Consider the following 21651-nt stretch of genomic DNA (forward strand, 5'->3'; position numbering starts at 1 on the left):
GACTGGAGCAGTCTGTTGTCATGGGGAGAATGTACAGATGTAGCAGCCTGTTGTCATCGGGAGAATGTACCGATTGTAGCAGCATTTTTCACGGGGAGCTTGTACAGGCTGGAGCAGCCTGTTGTCATTGGGAGAATGTACAGACTGGGGTTGCCTGTTGTCATGGAGAGAATATACAGACTGGAGCAGCCTGTTGTTATTGTGAGAATGTACAGACTAGAGCAGCCTGCTGTCACAGGGAGGACGTACAGACTGGAACAGTCTGTTGTCATGGTGAGAGTATACAGACTGGAGCAGCCTGTTGTTATGGGGAGAATGTACAGAAAGGTGTAGCCTGTTGTCATGTGGAGAATGTACAGACTGAAGCAGCCTTTTGTCATGGTGAGAAAGTACAGACTGAAGCAGCCTCTTGTCATGGGGAGAATGTACATACTTCAACAGCCTGTTGTTATGGGTAGAATTTACAGACTGGAGCTGCCTTTTGTCACTGAGAAAACGTACAGACTGGAGCAGCCTGTTGTCATCGGGAGAATGTACAGACAAAGCAGCCTGTCGGCATTGGGAGAATGTACAGACTGAAGCAACCTGATGTCCTGGGGAGAATGTACAGACAAAGCAGACTGTTGTCATCGGGAAAATGTACAGAATCGAGCAGCCTGTTGACATGGGGAGAATGTTCAGGCTGGAGAAGCCTGTTGTCATGGGGAGAATATACAGACTGGGGCAGCCTGTTGTCATGGAGTGAATGTACAGAATGGAGCAGCCTGTTGCCAAGTGGAGATTGTACAGACTAGAGCTGTCTGCTTAAATGTGGAGGACGTACAGATTGGAGCAGCCTGTTGACATGGGGAGGACGTACAGACTGGAGCAGCCTGTTGTCATGGGGAGAGTATACAGACTGGAGCAGCCTGTTGTCATGGGGAGAATGTATAGACTGGAACAGCCTGTTGTCATGGGGAGAATGTAGAGACTGGAGCAGCCTTTTGTCATGGGGAGAACATACAGACTGGAGCAGCCTGTTGTCATGGGGAGAATGTACAGACTGGAGCAGCCTGTTGTCATGTGGAGAATGTAGAGACTGGAGCAGCCTGTTGTCATGGGGAGAATGCACAGACTGGGGCAGCCTGTTGTCATGTGGAGAATGTACAGACAGAGGCAGCCTGTTGTCATGGGGAGAATGTACAGACTGAAGCAGCCTGTCGTCATTGGGAAAACGTACAAACCGGTGTACCCTGTGTCATGGGGAGAGTGTACACACTGGAGCAGCCTGTTGACATGGGGGGAATGTACAGACTGGAGCAGCCTGTTGTCATGGGAGAAGGAACAGACTGCGGCAGGCTGTTGTCAAGGAGAGAATGTACAGACTGGAGCAGCCTGTTGTCATGGGGAGAATGTACAGACTGGAGCAGCCTGTTGTGATGGAGAGAATGTGCAGACTGGGGCAGCCTGTTGTCAAGGGGAGAATGTACAGACAGAAGCAGCCTGTTGTCATGGGGAGAATGTACAGACTGAAGCAGCCTGTTGTCATTTGGAAAACGTACAAACCGGGGTACCCTGTGTCATGGGGAGAGTGTACACACTGGAGCAGCTTGTTGTCATGGGGAGAATGTACAGACTGGAGAAGCCTGTTGTCATGGGGAGAATGTACAGACTGGGGCAGCCTGTTGTCATGGAGTGAATGTATAGTCTGGAGCAGCCTGTTGTCAAGTGGAGATCGTACAGACTAGAGCAGCCTGTTGCCATGGCGATAATGTACAGACTGGAGAAGCCTGTTGTCATGGGGAGAATATACAGACTGGGGCAGCCTGTTGTCATGGAGTGAATGTACAGAATGGAGTAGCCTTTTGTCAAGTGGAGATTGTACAGAGTAGAGATGTCTGCTTAAATGTGGAGTACGTACAGATTGGAGCAGCCTGTTGTCATGGGGGGAATGTATAGACTGGAACAGCCTGTTGTCATGGGGAGAATATACAGACTGGTGCAGCCTGTTGTTATTGGGAGAATGTACGGTCTAGGGCAGCCTGTTGTCATGGGGAGAATGTACAGACTGGAGCAGCGTGTTGTCATGGGAGAATGTCCAGACTGGAGCAGGCTGTTGTCAAGGAGAGAATGTACAGACTGGAGCAGCCTGTTGTCATGGGGAGAATGTACAGACTGGAGCAGCCTGTTGTGATGGAGAGAATGTGCAGACTGGGGCAGCCTGTTGTCAAGGGGAGAATGTACAGACAGAAGCAGCCTGTTGTCATGGGGAGAATGTACAGACTGAAGCAGCCTGTTGTCATTTGGAAAACATACAAACCGGGGTACCCTGTGTCATGGGGAGAGTGTACACACTGGAGCAGCTTGTTGTCATGGGGAGAATGTACAGACTGGAGAAGCCTGTTGTCATGGGGAGAATGTACAGACTGGGGCAGCCTGTTGTCATGGAGCGAATGTATAGTCTGGAGCAGCCTGTTGTCAAGTGGAGATCGTACAGACTAGAGCAGCCTGTTGCCATGGCGATAATGTACAGACTGGAGAAGCCTGTTGTCATGGGGAGAATATACAGACTGGGGCAGCCTGTTGTCATGGAGTGAATGTACAGAATGGAGTAGCCTTTTGTCAAGTGGAGATTGTACAGAGTAGAGATGTCTGCTTAAATGTGGAGTACGTACAGATTGGAGCAGCCTGTTGTCATGGGGGGAATGTATAGACTGGAACAGCCTGTTGTCATGGGGAGAATATACAGACTGGTGCAGCCTGTTGTTATTGGGAGAATGTACGGTCTAGGGCAGCCTGTTGTCATGGGGAGAATGTACAGACTGGAGCAGCGTGTTGTCATGGGAGAATGTACAGACTGGAGCAGCCTGTTGTCATGGGGAGAATGTACAGACTGGAGCAGCCTGTTGTCATGGGGAGAATGTACAGACTGGAGCAGCCTGTTGTCAAGGGGAGAACGTACAGACTGGAGCAGCCTGTTGTCATGGGGAGAACATACAGACTGGAGCAGCCTGTTGTCAACTCAATGCATAAAAGCATGTAGACATGGTCAAGAGGTTTAGCTGTTGTTCACACCAAACATCAGAATTGGGGAAATGTGACTTAGTGGAATGACTGGTTCCAACAGGGTGGTGTTGAGTATTTCCTTGGATTTTCCGCACAACAATCTCTTAAGTTTACAGAGAATGGTCTAAAAGCAAGCAAACAAAAAGACAATCCAGTTAATTGGGCGTAAAGAGAGGTCGGAGGAGAATGGCCAGACTGGCTCACGCTGATAGGAAGTCAGATAACCACACGTTACAACAGTGGTCTGCAGAATAACATCTCTGAATGCACAACATGTCCAACCTTGAAATGGATGGCCTACAGCAGCAGAAGACCACACCGAGTTTCTCTCCCGCAGTAGAAGTGGCCACTGAGGTACATTAGTTCCACTTTGAAGGAGGATGCAAGGACTGACTGGTTTTCTCTCTGCTCGCTGTGTTTCAGTGGAAACGAGAAATATGCTGCGGCGCCTCAGTTGCTCCAACCCCGGGGCGGTAAAGAGCACAAGGACTTGTGGAGGTGACTCCGTCGAACTGCGATGAATTAAGATGACAGGTTCGCCTACGGAGACCAGCTGAAGGAGATTGCAGAGTGAATGCTGAGCTAATTAAATCAATCAGCGGACTTGCAGTGCCTTGCTTCGATTCAAGCTACAGGCTAGCAGATGGCTCAGCCCACCTGTATGGGCATAACTGTTCGAAGTCACACGCCTTTCTCCCCGGCTGGAGTGTCCGATAACATTCCCCATCCTCTGTAGTGCTCGCTCTGCCGCAGCTCTGCTGTAGGGCCAATGGACAGAGACCGGAGCCGCCAGCCAGATGTTTAAATAAGCGAGTGGCAAAGATGCTGCCCCGGATTTAAGTACAGTACAGGCTTTTGCAACATCAGCAGGACATCAGCATGCGCGGCGGGAAACCGCTTCAATTTCTTGAAGCAGGGGTGAATTCAGTGAGTGTGTTGCTATTTCCAAATCAGAAAGGTTTTGATGAACAGTCTCAGCTACAGATGCTGCCTGACCAGCTGAGTTCCCCCAAGATTTTATTTTATTCCCACTGGGAAGTGAATACATATTGAAAACGAATATGATCAGAGAATATGATCACAGCAGTGTGAACGGACCTAGTACAGAGTCGACTGGCTGAACGGCCCCATTTGCTGTGAATTTATGATTATTGGGAAAATGAGTAAAGTCTGGAAGCAGTAGTTAGTTTAATTAGGTCAACGCATTGTTATTTGATGGCGGTGTGATGAAATCACAGTTTAGGTTCAGGGTCTGCACCTTAAAGTACCATTGACCAACGCGTCTGGTTTCCATGGACGACGACAGCAGCAGCCAATCAGTCTCCGAGTCAGGGTAATTGACGGACGGTTAGTTCCACCTCGGCAGCACTCCTCGGTTGCCAAGGAAACAGCACCAACGGACCAGCCTGTTCCTCAACCAACCGTGCTCGGAGTCTGCTGCCATTGGTTGAGGTGGGCGGGGCGGAGACCACAATCTTCGGACTGATTGGTTTAGTGGCTTTCAATCTGCGGAAGAGTTGGGGTTTCCGAGGCGAAGTTGGGTTGAGCGGCGCAGCGGAGCAAGGTGAGAGCAGGCTGGAATATCGGGATAAAACAAACGGTTGAACCGGGACCGACCAGAACAACGAGGACAAATCAGGTCTCAGCGCGAAATGGGTTAAAACAGCCGTTAAGCCGGGATAATAATAATAAAAAACGAATCTTAAAACTAGTTAATCTCAGGACGAACAGGGGTTAACCAGGAAAAAATAACAATTAAATCGGGATAGACTAGCAACGTGGATGAATCAGGACTCGGCGCGAAGCGGGTTAAAACAGAGGTGCTAAACCGGAATTACAAAACAAAAACTGGTTAAAATAAAGTTAATTGAAACAAACAGGTTGGTTAACAGTTAGATCTAGGGAGGTAAACGGGTTAAAACCAAGGATTATACTGGAAATTAACTGCTCTGTTGCGGGAAAACGTGAGGAAAATTAGCTCTGGAGGAGAGGATAATTCAAAGTTAATCAAGAAAGGCAGGTGGGGCTGGTTAACGCATTTAGTTCTAGGCCCGAGGCCGCAGTTTGGCAACATCCTCCATTCTAACCTCTGGGGATGGTGGTCCAGATGATGAGAACAGAACCATGCCTTACAGCCTGTACCCTAGCCATCGCCAACATAGGTCTAGGGTGCCCTGGTTCTAGGATAGAATCACCAGAATCACTATTGTTTGTGGCCCTAGAAGTTCTCAAACCAAGTCTTTCTGACATGCCACATGCTAATGGCATGTTGGCCTTCATAACAAGGGGAGTTGAGTATAGGAGCAAAGAGGTCCTTCTGCAGCTGTACAGGGCCCTGGTGAGACCACACCTGGAGTATTGTGTACAGTTTTGGTGTCCAAATTTGAGGAAGGACATTCTAGCTATTGAGTGAGTGCAGCGTAGGTTCACAACGTTAATTCCCGGGATGGCAGGACTGTCATATGTTGAAAGATTGGAGCGACAGGTTGTATACACTGGAATTTAGAAGAATGAGAAGGGATCTGATTGAAACATATAAGATTATTAAGGGATTGGACACTCTAGAGGCAGGAAACATGTTCCCAATGTTGGGGGGAGTCCAGAACCAGAGCCACCGTTTAAGAATAAGGGGTAGACAATTTAGAACGGAATTGAGGAAAAACTTTTTCACACAGGGGGTTGTGGTTCTGTGGAATGCTCTGCCTTAGAAGGCAGTGGAGGCCAATTCTCTGGATTCTTTCAAGAAAGAGTTAGATAGAACTCTTAAGGATAGCGGAGTGAAGGGATATGGGGGAGAAGGCAGGAAAAGGGTGGATGATCAGCCATGATCACAGTGAATGGTGGTGCTGGCTCGAAGGGCTGAATGGCCTACTCCTGCACCTATTGTCTATGTTGTCTATTTCCACCTCCCTTTTAGCTGGTCAGTGCTCCTGATGAAGCACCTTGTTCCAAGCACTCAGAAGATATACATTCTGGATGGTGGATTTCAGTGTTGGTCCCCACAAGGTTGTTATCAGAAATTTCATGATGTATGTTAATGATAATGAACCTGATTCTGAGTGAGTGGGTCTTCAGGTTCCTGATAGTAGCAATCAGAAGAGGGTATGTTCCGGATGGTGTGAGTCCTTCGTGATGGGTGCTGCCTCTTGACGCCGTTCTTGATGCTGGGGAAGTGTGTGCAGTGATGGAACTACGGCTTCTGTTAGCTTCTTTGATCCTGTGCATTGGAGCTTCCATAGCAAGGTGGTATATCTAGATGTTAGTTCAAAAATATATATTCTTTATTTCTAGATTTAGAAGTTTATAAAATATTGAGTGGTATGGGTAAGGGAGGGGGGTGTTGGCCATGGTCTTTTCTCCAAGGCTTGGAAGTCCAAAACTAGAGGGCAAAGAAATAAGATGGAGGGGGGAGATTTAAAAGCGATTGAAGACGTAACCTCTTTACACAGAGGGTACTGAGTACCTGGAATGAGCTCCCAGAGGAAGTGGTCAATACAGGTACTTGTAGAACAGTACAGGTCCTTTGGGTCATGATGTTGTGCTGATCTTTTAACCTACTCTGAGATCAATCTAACCCCTCTCTTCTATGTAGCCCAACATTTTTCTTTCCTTCATGTACCTATCTAAGGGTCTCTTAAATGTTCCCAATGTATATACCCTGGCAGTGCATTCCATGTAAAAAAAAATACTCCTTCTGATATGCCCCCTATGCTTTCTTTCAATCATCTTAAAATTATGTCCCCTCTTATTCAGCCCTGGGATAAAGGTCTTTCTGGGTCTCTGCTTGATCTATGCCTCTTATCATCTTGTACATCTCTATCAAGTCACCCATGATGACAGTTCTGTTACTTTTGCACCTGACCTGATCTGCTTCTCAGTGATCCTGTTGCTATGGGGGTGGGCTCTATGGCAAGCTGTCAAAAGGATTGATTTCCACCCCACTGTTTCAATACGTTTCCTCCATCTGTCTTTCCTTTCTGCCCCTCTGATACTATCCCCAATCAGTATTGCCACACCTCCACCCCTTTTACCTGCCTCCCTGTCCTTTTTGAAACACTTAACCCCTAAATAATTCACTAATATGAAAAAAGCTGCAGATGCTGGAAATGCAAATAGTTCAGCAGCCATTTGATAGCATAGGTACAATTACAACTTTGGTGCTCACAGGATCTTGTTATACACACTGAGGTGATACTTTATAATCACATCATCCTTCACAACTTCCACCATCTCCAAAGGGAGCCTATCGCTAAACATGTCCTTGCCTCCTCACCTTCCCGCCCCCACTCTCTGCAGGGATCACTCCCTCCGTGATTCCCAGCACTTAACCCTGTGAGCAGCTGTGCCCATTCACTTCCTCCCTCGCCTCCATTCAGGGCCCCAAATGAGGCAGCACTTAATCTGCAAATCTGCTGGGGTCATCTGTTGTGTCAAATGCTCCCAATGTGGCCTCCTCTACATTGGTGAGAGCTGTTGTAAATTGGGGGGACCACTTTGTTGAGCACCTCTGCTTCATCCTAGTGGCCAAACAATTCAATTCCAATCCCCATTCTGACATATGGCTTCCACTTGTACCACAATGAGGCTACCCTCAGGGTGGAGGAGTAGCAGCTTATATTCTCTCTGGTTAGCCTCCATCCTGGTGGTATGATTATTGATTTCACCTTCCAGTAAAAAAAATTTCCCCTCTCCTCCCCTCTTCTTCTATTCCCCACTCTGGTGTCTTACCTATTTTCACCTCTATCACTTTGCTCTGGTCCACTCTCCTATCCTATCAGATTCCTCCCTCCCCAGCCCTTTATCTTTCCCACCCACATGGCTTCACCTTTCACCAGGCTATCCTCCTTCCCATCTTTTATTCTAGCATCTTCCCCCGTCCCTTCCTTTTCAGTCCTGAAGGAGAGTCTTGGCCTGAAATGTTGACTGTTTAATTATTTCCATAGATGCTGCCTGACCTGCTGCGTTCCTCCGCACCATAGGTATAGAAGCCTTGGGTTCCACACCACCATGTTCAGGAGCAGTTATTACCCTACAACCATCAGGCTCCTGAATCAGCATGGATAGCTCCACACACTTCAACACTGAACTGATTCCACAAAGTAGACTCTCTTTCAAGGACTCTACAACTTGTGTTCCCAGTTTTTGTTTATTTGTTTGTTTGTTTTGATATTTGCATATTGGTTGCTTATCAGTCTTTGTGTGTAGTTTTTCATTGACTCTATTGTACTTCTTAGTTCCACTGTGAACGCCTGTAAGGAAATGAATCTCAGGGTGGTATTTGGTGACATATACATACTTTGATAATAAATTGATTTTGAACTTTTGAACTTACAATAAATTAATAGGTATAAATAGTATAACTTTCTAATATTTATACTTATTTATTTATTACCATCAAATAGTCCCAGCATGAGGAGAGCTGAAGTTAGCTACACTGTTTCATCAAATGCTTCTTAAAGCAGGGGTTCCCAATCTTTTTTATTCCTTGCACCAAGCAAGGGCTCCACAGACTCCAGGTTGGGAACTCTGTTGGGGAAGAGACAGTATTTATCATAAACCTAGAAGATGTTAAAAGTAGGGTTCTGCAGGGATCAGTTTTGGGGCTGCTGTTGTTTTTAATTTGCATTAATGATATGTGTAAGCACATAATGTATCAATAAAGTTTGCCGATGACACAAAATTAGGGGGACGGACTGATAACATTCAGGTAGCAGAATCCAGATGTGGGTAGATAAATGGCAGATGAAATTTAATGAAAGTAAATGTAAAATATTACATATAGGAAGTAGAAATATTAAATATAAATATACAATTGGGTGGTTTTGCGTTAGAAAGTGCACTGTATGAGAAGGATTGGGGTGTCCTGGTAGACCCATCACTATCAACATCTTGACAATGCACGAGGCGATTAGGAAGGCTAATACAATGTTGGGCTATATAATGTGCTCAGTGGAGTTCAAGTCAAGAGACATTCTCCTTAAGCTGTGTAATGCACTTGAGGCCACATCTTGAGTACTGTGTACAATTTTAGTCTCCATATTTTGTGAGGGATGTGAAGACACTGGAGAGAGCCCAGCGAAGGGTGACTAGACTCATTCCAGGTCTGCAGAGTATGAGCTATGAAGAAAGAGTGAAAGAATTAAATCTTTTTAGCTTAAGTAAATGTAGAATGAGAGGAGAGATGATGGAAGTGTTCAAAATCATTAAGGGAAAAAGTAAAGTGCTACTTCAAAATTAACCCATCATCAAGGATATGGTAGAGACTCGTTAAAGGGAGGTTTCAGATTAACATCAGGAAGCATTTTTTCACACAGAATTTAAGAACGCATGGAACAAACTACCTAGTTGTATAGTTGAGAGTAGTACCTTAGAGACTTCCAAATCTAAACTCAATAGTTATTTCAAAACACAAATGTAAATTGGAAGGTGGCAAGCTTTGTTGGGCCAGATGGTCTGTTCTTGTCAAAAACATTCTGATGTTCTAAGCACAATGCCACCTATTCCCCATCCAAAGCCAATGTGTTCCTCCATCTGGCATTATGTTCCTGTTCCTACCGTGCAGCCCCCTTACCATCAAGGACTCCTTCAAAAGGCGATGCCTCAAGAAGGTACCATCCATCATGAAGGACCCTCACAATACAGGAAATATTCTCTTCTCATTACTTCCATCAGGGAGGTGACACAGCAGATAGAAGACACACACTCAGCACTTTAGGAACTGGTTCTTCCCCTCGGCCATCAGATTTCTGAGCAGCTCATGAGCACCACACTATTTTGCTCTCTTTTTGCACTAATTTATTTTTGTATTTCTTATTGTAACACTGTACTGCTGCAAAACAATGGATTTCATAACAGTATCAGTGATCATCAATCTGATTCTGATTAAAGGTTGGACTGGAATATTGTTTAAATTTGGTATTCCATTTGAGCCAGAATATAATCTCCACTGACCAAGGAGAACTTCCACAGAACCTTCCTATAATCTCAAAAAAAAAAAATCATGCATTTGATATAAGCTCACTCAACACACTCCTGTTAGATACAGAGACAGCAAATCCCAATGACCTGAAGGAGATGCAAGAGATAGTAAATGCTGGAATCTCGAGCAGAGGTGTGCTGGAGGTACCGTCTGTAGGAAGAAATTATCCTTTAAGCCGAAGTAAGTTGAGTCCTGATTAGACCTGAGATGTTAATAATTTCTTTCCTACCACTGATGCTGCTCGACCCGCTGAATTTCTCCAGCAGATTGTTTGCTACCCAAAAACTTGATGATCTGTATCTCAGAACTTTGAACATGGTGGTTATGGAATCACAGTCAGAATTATCACTGACATATGCCATGAAATTAGTTGTTTTGCAGCAGCAGTACAGTGCAAAACATTTATAAAAGCTATGTTACAATAAGTAATAAAAAATGGTCCAAAAATAGTGAGGTGGTGTTCATGGGTCATTGAGAAATCTGATGGCAGTGGGGAGGAAACTGTTTCTAAAACATTGTGTGTTTGCCTTGCAGCTCTTGTACCACCACCTTGATGATAGTAATGATAAAAGGGCATAAGGAGGGTTCCTCATAATGGATGCTGCCCTCTTGAGGCATTTCTTTTTGAAGGCGTGCTCAATGTTGGGGGAATATTGGATCAGTGACTGCTTTATTATATCATCTCTTAGAGTTGTATAGATTCAAGGATGGCTCCTGCAGATTAGAAGGTGATTGGAGCAAAGTCAGGGGTATGCTTTTACACAGAGAGTAGTTCCTGCTGTTTCAGGAAAGAAATAATGGTGCACAAGGAATGGATAAAGCTCCCTCTTATGTAGACAAATTGATGATAAAAAACTGAGCATCAATTGTAGCATGTTAGGGTGTCAGGAACTTCCTAACATGATGCTGGTGGCGTGCATGCACAGTGATTAGCACAATGCTTTACAGTACAGGCGACCTGGGTTCAATTCCCACCACTCCCTGTAAGGAGTTTGTATGTGCTACTCATGACCACATAGGTTTCCTCCATGGTGCTCCAGTTTCCTCCCATAGTCTGAAGAGGTACCTGTTGGTAGGTTAATTAGTCATTGTAAATTGTTTGTGATGAGGCTGGGGTTAAACTGGGGGATTGTTGGGTGGCATGACTCAAAGGACCAGGAGGGCCTACTCCACTCTGTATCTCAATAAATAAATAACTGTTACAGAAACTGGACTGGCGAACAGGAAGGCTCTACAACAGGTGGTCAAAACTGCCCAACGCGTCACTGGCAACAGCCTATCCTCTATCAAGGACGTATATACAGAAATGTGCTGGAAAAAGGCCAGTACCATCATGAAAGATCGCACACACCCTGCTTGTGGACTGTTTGTTCCACTCCCATGAGGGAGGAGGCTACATAGCATCCACACCAGGACCACCAAACTTAAAAACAGTTACTTTTCCCAAGCAGTAAGGCTGATCTCCACACCCCCCACCACCACTACTTTATCAATTTTTGTCAGTTACCTTATGTACAGCACTCCCATGCTTAGCGTCACTTTATGGTCATATAATCAATCTATGTATATAAGCTTTCTGATGTATTTATTGTGTTTTAAAATTTTTTTAATTATTGTGTTCTTTACCTTAGTGTCATTTTTATATGCTGCATGGGAATTGGAGTAAAAATTATTTTCTTCTCTTTTATGCTTGTCTACTTTAAATGGCAGTAAACTATCTTGAATCTTAATTTCTACACTTTCCCATCCAACATTTCCTGTGGCAGGAACAAAGTAGCAAAGTAATTTGTTTTATAATCTTGTGATGCTGTGACTGGTGAGATGTCCCTCTGACCCACAATATTATGCTGACCTTTAAACCTAATTCTTCCCCCTCACGTAAACTTGCATTTTTTTCTATCACCCATGTATCTAAGAGCTTTTTTAAATGACTCTAATGTACATATCTCCAACACCATCCCCTAGCAGGATATTCCGCACACTTGCTCTGTGTGTTAAAAAAACAAGAACACTTACCTCTGACATCCCCCTACACTTTCCTCCAATCACCTTAAAATTATGCACCCTTGTGTTAGCCATTTCCACACTGGGGAAAAGTCTCTCACTGTCCACTCTATCTATGCTTCTTGTCACCTTGTACACCTCTTATCAAGTCACCTCTCATCGTCGTTCACTCGACCTGTCCTCATAAGACATTCACTCTAATCCAGGCAGCATTTCTGGTAAACTTCCTCTGTACCCTCTCTATAGCCTCCACATCCTTCCTATAACAAAGTGATGAGAACTAAACATGATCAGGGTCTAACCAGGGTTTTATAGAACTGCAGTAGTTGATGGGGCATTATGGAATGTTGGCTCATCTGTGCTAGAGATGAGCATGCGCTCTTATCTCAAAATATTTCTGTCTCATAGGAAGGTGCACAAGCATGAATGATGTCACTGCTCCTTCGCGGTTGACCAGCATGGTTCTCAGCACAGGATCGTCTGCTACATCACTGAGGTTTGGAACGGAGCGTAGCCAAACAACTGAGGCAGGAGAGAGCAGTGAGAGTGCAGGTGGGGAATGTGCAGCTTTACTGCCTTGTCATGGTCCTCACTTATGGTCAGCTGGTAGACCCTTCACTTGAGTGTTACTAGTACTTCATGCCAGTTTTGTCCCAAACTGTCTCTCGGGTGTTGTTCATGGAATGCCAGCAGTCCCCTCATGCCCTAACTGTGGTGAGAATATCAGTCAAGATTTTTAACATCTGTTAGTATCTACCAGCTGGAGATTTGGTGTGCGCATACAGCACTAGTGGTCTGGCTTCGATTCCTGCCGCAGTCTGTAAGGAGTTTGTACATTCTCCTCATGACCCCGTGGGTTTCCTCCAGGTGCTCCGGTTTTCTCCCACATTCTAAAGATTAGGGTTCATGGGTTGTGGGCATACCATGTTGATGCTAAAAGCATGGCAACACTTGTGGCCTGCCCCTTGGTACATCCTCGGACTGTGTTTGTCTTTGAATGAAAACTGAAACATTTCACTCTATGTTTTGATGTATATGTGACAAATAAAACTTACCTAATCTAATTCTAGTTAATAACCTTGTTACCTTCTTAGAGAGATACAGCACAGAAACAGGTCTTTCAGCCCATTGATTCTGTGCCGATCATCAACCACCCATTTACACTAATCCTAAATTTTATTCTCCCTACATTCGCATCAGCTCCTGAACAAACACAACCAGGGCTAAATTACATTGACCAATCTGCACATCCTTAAGATGTGGGAGGAAACAGAAGCACCCATGTGTTCACAGGAAGAGCTTGCAAACTCCGCAGAAATAGCACCCAGGTCTCTGGTGCAGTGAGGTAGTGGCTATGCCTGTGCCACATCTGAATGTTCTATATTCTGCTCTAGTTCATGGGACTTGAACACAAATATCCAGATCAACACTGCTAAAGCTTTATCCGATACAGAGGAAATGCTCACTGTTTTGTGGGGGGGGGGGGTAAAATGGAGAATTCAAAACTGAGTATATTAGAACATGGAACAGTAGAGCACAGTGACAGCCCCTTCAGCCCAGAATGTTGTGGCAATCCAATTAAATTAGTCATCAAATGGGCAATCTAACCGTTCCCTCTGTCCATATCCTTCTATTTTCATTACATTGATGTGCCTGTCTAAATTTTCCTTAGAAGTCTTTAATGCATATGCCTCTTACCGCCACCCCAGGCAGTGCATTCCAGTCACCCACCGTGCTCAGTGTAAAAAAACTTCCCCTTCACATCCCCATCTAAACCTCTTGCACTCAGAAGGTCTCAGTTTATATAAAGTCTCAGTTGAAGTCCCCCATGAGATCAACCTTATTGTTTATGCACCTTTTCTTAATCTGCCTGCATATCTGTTCCTCAATGTACTGGTGACTATTGGGTGGTCTGTAGTACAATCCCATCAGAGTGATTACACCTTTCCTATTTCTGAGTTCTACTCATACCGACTTAGTTGATGAGCCTTCTATTGTATCCCCTCTGAGTGCAGCTGTGATATTATCCTTGATTAGTAGTGGAACTTCCCCCCACCCCCCAACCGTTTTACCTCCTTCTCTGTCTTTTCTAAAACTTCAAAGCCCTGGGACATTAAACATCCATTCCTGTCCCCCTCTCAACCAAGTCCCTATAGTGGCCATAACATTAATGTCATCTGCACAAGCCCATGTGTGCACAGGTACAATGAAAAACTTGCTTGCAACAGTATCACAGAGACATAACATCAGATAAGCTGTATTCACAAGAAAAAACAAATGTTAAACATAAATCATGAATATTTTTAACAAGAAAGAACAATTAGAACAAAAGCAACAAAGCCCATCTTAGTGCAAAATAATTAGTCCTGATGAAGGGTTTCGGCCCAAAACTTTGACTGTACTCTTTTCCTTAGATGCTACCTGGCATGCTGGAGATGCTACCTCCAGCATTTTGTGTGTGTTGCTTGAATTGAAATCTCATGTTTTGCTGTTCTGATGTTTCTTAATAAGGTGGAGCCGAAGAAAATGCAAGCACAGATGTGCAGGGGCAGATGGAGATGGAGGCATCTGACTTGGTAAGACTTGCTTCCTCATAGACCTGCAGAGTCTTCCAACAGCCCTGGGTTTGGTTTAGTTTAGAGATACAGCACAGTAACAGGCTCTTCCAGCCCAACGAGCCCATGTCACCCAATTACACCTACGTGACCAATTCACCTACTAATCCATATGACTTTGGACTGTGGAAGGAAAGCAGGGCACTCGGAGGAAACCCAAGCAGTTATGAGGAGAATGTACAAACTCCTTGCACACAATGGTGGGAATTGAATCCAGTTCACTAGCTCTGTAATAGTGTTACGCTAACCTCTATACTAACGTGTTGCCCAAGTACGCAGTCTAGTTGGTCACAGAGCTTAAGGAATTATCAGGGGCTCATGAGGACACTTGCAAACTTGTTCTACAACCTAACATGTTAGAATACTCCAAACTGATCTCACTCCATGCCCTCCATAGTGCTCGTTATGATATGTCATTTGCATCATTGACCAGCACAGCCTTGAGGAGGTGCTGGAGGCTCTGGCACCAACATAGCATTTCTACTTCTTATGAACCTTACTAATTAACTAACCTTTGTATGTTTTTTGGAATGTGGGAGGAAATCAGAGCACCCACAGGAAACTCCCGCAGTCACTGGGAGATATACAAAACTTATAGAAAACAGCGGGAATTGAACCCTGATTACTAGTCCTGTAAAGCATTACACTAACGTGCCACCCTATTGGATTCTGGATTTGGAGTCAGATATTGCTGCGCTGCTTGTGGTGGAATTATTTGAGATCTTTATGGAGGGAGGGAAGAGATTGCATCAGACAGCATGGAAGCAGATCATGTGGCTCACCTTGCCCATGCTGACCCCTGGGCACCCATTCATATTAATCTCTGTTTCCCGATTTAGGCACCTGCTAATACTGAAAACCTGAATGTAGTTTAATAGTTGATGCTGCACGCAGTCAGAGGAAACCTTCAGATGTCACAGGGGACATCTGAATCCACCATTAGGGCAACAAATGAGTGCTTGAATTGTTAATACTGTACTACATTTGCCAGGTAGTCATGAGCAGCAATTTGGTCTTGGTGATTTATTTTGGTTTTAAAATACTGCTTCAGAATAAGTCTGAAATATCTTGGGCTTGTTGATGTACTTGATACAAGGTTTAGACAAATGTATTCCACTGAAGGAAGGGCAATAATATCATTCTGCATTTATATTACTACTACCTGCTTAAGCCCATCATCCATTTTGGGGCATAATAGGTCACCAACAGCAACACACCAGGGTCTTCTGTCCTGGGTCAGTCTTTCAGGTTGTCCCCAGGACCTCTAGGTGAAGATCCATCCTCTCCCAGAGATGAGGTCTTTGGAGGTTCTATCGGTGTTTCTTTAGCTCTGGCTTTTTATGGGATGTGGTTGCTAACCCCATGCCCAACCCTCCTCCTTCTGCAGCTGGTCTTGGGACCATCCATGATGGAGTTCTATCTAATCTGTGCCAAACTCTTATTCTGCCTAATCCTATCGGCCAGCACCTGCATCATAGCCCTCCACAACCTTACATCCATTTACTTATCCAAGCTTCTCTTAAATGTTGCAATCCAATCTGCTTCAGCCACTTCCATACTTGCACCACCATCTGAGTGAAGAAGTTACCCTCAGGTCCTCAAATATTTCGCCTTTCACCCTTATCTAGAGCCTCTAGTTCTAGTCTCATCCAATCTCAGTGGACAAAAGCCTGTTTGCATTAACCCTTCATGATTTTGTGTGCCACTATCAAATCTCCCTTCTCCTCTGCTCCAAAGAATAAAGTCCTAACCTATTCACCCTTTTCCTGTAACTCAGGTTCTCAGTTTCAGCAACAGCCCTGTAAATTTTCTCTGCACTTGTTCAATCTCATTGATATCTTTCTGGTAGGTAGGTGACCAGAAATGTATACAATACTCTCAATTAGGTCTCACCAATATCTGAAACATCTTCAATATAGCATCCCATCTCCTGTACTTTGATTTATGAAGACCAATGTGCCAAAAGCTGTCTTTACAATCCTATCTACCTGTGGCTCCACCTTCAGGAATGATGGATCTGTATTCCTTGATCCCTCCTTTGCACTGCACTCCTCAGTGTCCTACCATTCACTGTGTAGTTTCTACACTGGCTCGTTCTCCCAAAGTGCGCCACTTCATACTTGTCTGCATTAAATTCTGTCTGCCATTTTCAGCCCATTTTTTCAATTGGACTGCTTAAAAACCAGATCATAGAACAGTAGAGCACAGTGCAGACCCTTTAGACCACAATTTTGTGCCAACCTTTTAACCTATTCTAAGATCATTCTAACTCTACACTCCCACATAGCCCTCCAGTTTTCTATCATCCATGTGCCTGAGAGTTTCTTAAATGCCCCTAATATATCTGGTTCTACCACCATACCTGGCAGGGCATTCCATGCACTCACTATTCTCTGAGTATATGTTTGGAGGTTCCTCCAATCACCTTACAATTATGCCTCCCCATTTTGCCATAGGGAAAAAGTCTCTGACTGTCTACTCGATCTATGCCTCTTATCTTGTACCCCTTTATCAAATTACCTCTTATCCTCCTTTGCTCCAAAGAGAAAAGCCCTGGCTCACCCAATCTTTTCCCAAGATTTGACAACTAGCCTCAGTAGGAGATATTAGAGAATTGACTTTGAATGGATTCCATGGTCTTTTTCCTTTTGTGGCTGTCTATGGGAAGACAAATCTCAGGATTGAATACTGCATACAGACTTTGATAATAAATACTTTGAATTTGAGTTTGGCCAAGGTGACAGGCTCATGAACTGTCTCAAAGAATGAAATTCCAGGGTTTAAGGAGGAATCTAGAGTAGAGAATGAGGCTTCTGTGAAACAGGAAATTCATGGAATGAATCCGAAGTTGGGATTCAAGGACACAGAGATCTGAGGGATGCAGGTTTTGAGCTTTCAGAGAAATGAAGATTTTACACCAAACACCCTGTAGGACTGAAAGCCTTTGACTTTTCAGATCCTTGTGATCCCTAAAGACACTTCCCTCCCACTGAATTACATGTGAGGTATGGTTGTCAAGGAGGAATTCAAGGCAGCCATCTTGCATATAGGAGGTTCCATAAGCACCAAAGGGATGAGATCATGAATGTAAATGAGGCAGATCACCAGAACAGATAGGGATCACCAAAAAAGACAGGCAGATATATTAGGGACATTTAAGAAACTCTTCGATGATGGTGAAATGGAGGTCTACGTAGGAGGGCTGGGCAGGTTGATCTTAGTCGAAGGGCCCTCTCAACCCCATTCCACTGCCTTCTCCCTGTAATCTTTGATGTCCTTACTAATCAAGAACCCATCAATCTCTGCTTTATACCCAATGACTTGCCATCCACAGCTGACTGTAGCAATGAATTCCATAGATTTACCACCTTCAGGCTAAAGAAGTTCCTTTTCATCTCTAGTCCCTTCATTTAAAGGGATGTCCTTCCATTCTGAGGCTGTGCTGTCTGGTCCTGCACTCCTCCACTATAGGAAGCATTCTCTCCACACCCACTCTATCTAGGCTTTTAAGTATTCAATAGGTTTCAATCTAAAGCTCCAATAAGTACAGGAACAGAGCCATCTCCTTATAAGGTAACCCTTTCATTCCTGGAATCATTCTTGTGAACCTCCTCTGGACCCTGTCCAATGTGAGCACATCCTTTCTTAGGTAAGGGCCTTAAAACTCCTTCCAATGCTCCATCCACCCCGTCAAGTCCCCTTTGAACCTTGTATATTGGATTAAGGTCACGTCTCATTCTTCTAAATGCCAAGAATATAGACCCAAACCGTTTAGCCTTTTTTGATCGGGCATTCCTCTTAATCCAGGAGTTACCTTGGTGATCCTCTGCCTCCAATGCTACCGTTACTTTTTTTTCAGTAAGGGGACCAAGACCACAGAGTATTCCAGGTGTGGCCTCACCAGCAGTCTGTACAAAGCTCTCTATTCTTAAACCTCAACTCAGTTGCAACTCACCTGCAGAAGGTGCATCCAGCTGCAGCTCCTATCAGAGCGAGTTAGGGAATTGGAGCTGGAGCTGGATGAACTACGGATCATTCGGGAGGCAGAGACAGATAAGAGTTATCGGGAGGTAGTCACATCGAAAAGACGGGAGGTAGGCAACTGGGTGACTGTCAGGAGATGGAGGGGGAGCAGGCAGAGAGAGCAGAGCACCCCTGTGGCCATTCCCATCAACAATAAGTAGACCGTTTTGGATACTGTTGGTGGGGATGACCTACCAGGAACAAGTTGCAGTGGTCCTGTCTCTGGCACTGAGGTTGGACCCTCGACAAGGAAGGAAGAGAGGACAGCGGTAGTGATAGGGGATTCTATAGTCAGGGGGGCAGATAGGAGATTTTGTGGGGGAGATCGGGAGTCTCGGATGGTATGTTGCCTTCCTGGTGCCGGGGTCTGGGACATCTTAGATCGGGTGCAGGTTATTCTCGAGAGGGAGGGCAAGAATCCAGATGTTGTGGTCCATGTAGGGACCAACAACGTGGGTAGGAAGAGTGAGGGGGTCCTGCATAGTGAGTTCAGGGAGTTAGGTGCGAAGCTGAAGGGCAAGGCCTCCAGGATAACAATCTCAGGATTGTTACCTGTGCCACGTGTGAGTGAGGCGAGGAACAGAAGGATTATACAGATCAATACGTGGCTGAGAGGATGGTGCAGGAGGGAGGGCTTCAGGTTTTTAGATAATTGGGCTTTGTTCCAGGGAAGGTGGGATCTGTTCCGACGGGACGGTTTACACCTGAACTGGAGGGGTACTAACATTCTTGCAGGAAAGTTTGCTAGTGCTGCTTGGGGGGGTTTAAACTAAATTTGCAGGGGGCAGGGATCCAGAATGTGAGAGAGGATAGCGAGATGAAGTATAAAGGACAGGTGGGGACTACATGGTTCTGGAATATTAAGTGTGAAGTAGAGAAAGGTGAGGCAGAATGAGTGATAAGGAGGATACATGTGCAGAGGGATGGTCTGACGGAGCATGGAGTTAAATGTGCAGAAAGAGTAAATTTAAGAAGGACAACAAAATTCAAGGGGCGTATAGCCCGGTGAGAGTTTGGGGAGCTGGGCTATGCACAATAGGCAGCGATTTAAACAGAGAGAGGAGAAATGGGTTAAAAATTCTATATCTGAATGCACGAAGTGTCAGAAATAAGGCGGATGAGCTTGAAGCTCAGGTGCGAATGGGTAACTATGATGTTGTTGGGATAACGGAGACATGGCTGCAGGGGGATCAGACCTGGGAATTGAATGTACAAGGGTATACGTGCTATCGAAGGGACAGAAAGGTGGGCAGAGGGGGTGGGGTTGCCCTGTTGGTGAGGAATGAGATTCAGTCCCTTGCAAGGGGGGACATAGAATCAGGAGAAGTAGAATCAGTGTGGATAGAACTGAGGAACAGTAAGGGCAAAAAGACCCTAGTAGGTGTTATCTACAGGCCCTCAAACAGTAGTATGGATATTGGGTGCAAGTTGAATAGGGAGTTAACAATGGCATGTGGCAAAGGAAATGTCGCAGTAGTTATGGGGGATTTCAACATGCAGATGAACTGGGAAAATCGGGTTGATACTGGACCCCAGGATAGGGAGTTTGTAGAGTGTCTATGGGATGCATTTTTGGAACAGCTTGTACGAGAGCCGACCAGGGATAAGGCTATTCTGGATTTAGTGTTGTGCAATGAACAGGATTTGATAAGTGATCTTGAAGTAACGGAGCCATTAGGAGGTAGTGACCATAATATGATAAGTTTTTATCTGCAAGTTGAGAGGGATAAGGGCAGATCAGAAGTGTCAGTATTGCAGTTGAACAAAGGAAACTATGGAGCGATGAGGGAGGAGCTGGCCAAAGTTGACTGGTCGGATATCCTAGCAGAAAAGACAGTGGAACAGCAATGGCAGGTATTCTTGGGAATAATGCATAAGGTGCAAAATCAGTTCATCCCCTGAAGGATTCAAAGGGGGGAAAGTGGCCACAGTGGTTGACAAAGGAAGTCAGAGATAGCATAGCATTAAAAAAGAAGTATAACAGAGCTAAGGTGAGTGGGAAGACGGATGATTGGGAAATTTTTAAGGAGCAACAGAACTTAACTAAAAAGGCAATACGGGGAGAAAAAATGAGATATGAACACAAGCTAGCTAGGAATATAAAGGAGGATAGCAAAAGTTTTTTTAGGTACGTGAAGAGAAGGAAGATAGTTAAGAACAATGTTGGGCCCTTGAAGAATGAATTGGGAGAAATTGTTATGGGAAACAGAGAAATGGCAGACGAACTTAATAAATACTTTGGATCTGTCTTCACTAGGGAAGACACAAGCAATCTCCCAGATGTATGGATGGGCCAAGGACATAGGGTAACAGAGGAACTGAAGCAGATTGACATTAGGAAGGAAACGGTGATGAGTAGACTGATGGGACTGAAGGCTAACAAATCCCCAGGTCCAGATGGTCTGCATCCTAGGGTACTAAAGGAGGTGGCTCTGGAAATTGCAGATGCATTGGTGATCATTTTCCAATGTTCCTCAGATTCAGGATCAGTTCTTGAGGATTGGCGAATGGCTAATGTTATCCCACTTTTTAAGAAAGGAGGGAGGGAGAAAACAGAGAACTATCGCCCTGTTAGCCTAACATCAGTAGTGGGGAAGATACTAGAGTCCATTATTAAAGATGAAATAGCGGCATATCTTGATAGCACTGATAGCATTGGACCGAGCCAGCATGGATTTACCAAGGGCAAATCATGCTTGACTAATCTATTGGAGTTTTTCGAGGACGTAACCAGGAAGATCGACGCGGGAGATCCAGTGGATGTGGTGTACCTTGACTTTCAGAAGGCATTCGATAAGGTACCACATAGGAGATTGGTGGGTAAAATCAGAGCTCATGGCATTGGGGGGAGGATATTGACATGGATAGAAAACTGGTTGGCAGATAGAAAGCAAAGGGTAGCAGTGAATGGATGTTTTTCAGAATGGCAGGTGGTGACTAGTGGGGTGCCACAGGGCTCGGTATTGGGACCACAGCTGTTTATGA

The 21651-nt window shown here is 44.9% G+C and overlaps 1 protein-coding gene across 1 annotated transcript in view; it reads left to right on the forward strand.

The window, feature by feature from the left end:
• The first annotated feature begins 4581 nt into the window (after positions 1–4581).
• dnah2 (dynein, axonemal, heavy chain 2) overlaps positions 4582–21651 on the forward strand; it is a 609335-nt gene continuing 592265 nt past the window's right edge. Inside the window, exons 1-3 of the mRNA XM_072258532.1 lie at positions 4582–4609; positions 12437–12580; positions 14540–14604. Of these exons, the coding sequence (XP_072114633.1) occupies positions 12451–12580; positions 14540–14604 (195 nt within the window). The 5' untranslated portion in view covers positions 4582–4609; positions 12437–12450. The remainder of the gene's footprint in view (positions 4610–12436; positions 12581–14539; positions 14605–21651) is intronic.

The sequence above is a fragment of the Mobula birostris genome, chromosome 5, assembly GCF_030028105.1.
Source record: "Mobula birostris isolate sMobBir1 chromosome 5, sMobBir1.hap1, whole genome shotgun sequence".
NCBI classification, from domain to species: domain Eukaryota; kingdom Metazoa; phylum Chordata; class Chondrichthyes; order Myliobatiformes; family Myliobatidae; genus Mobula; species Mobula birostris.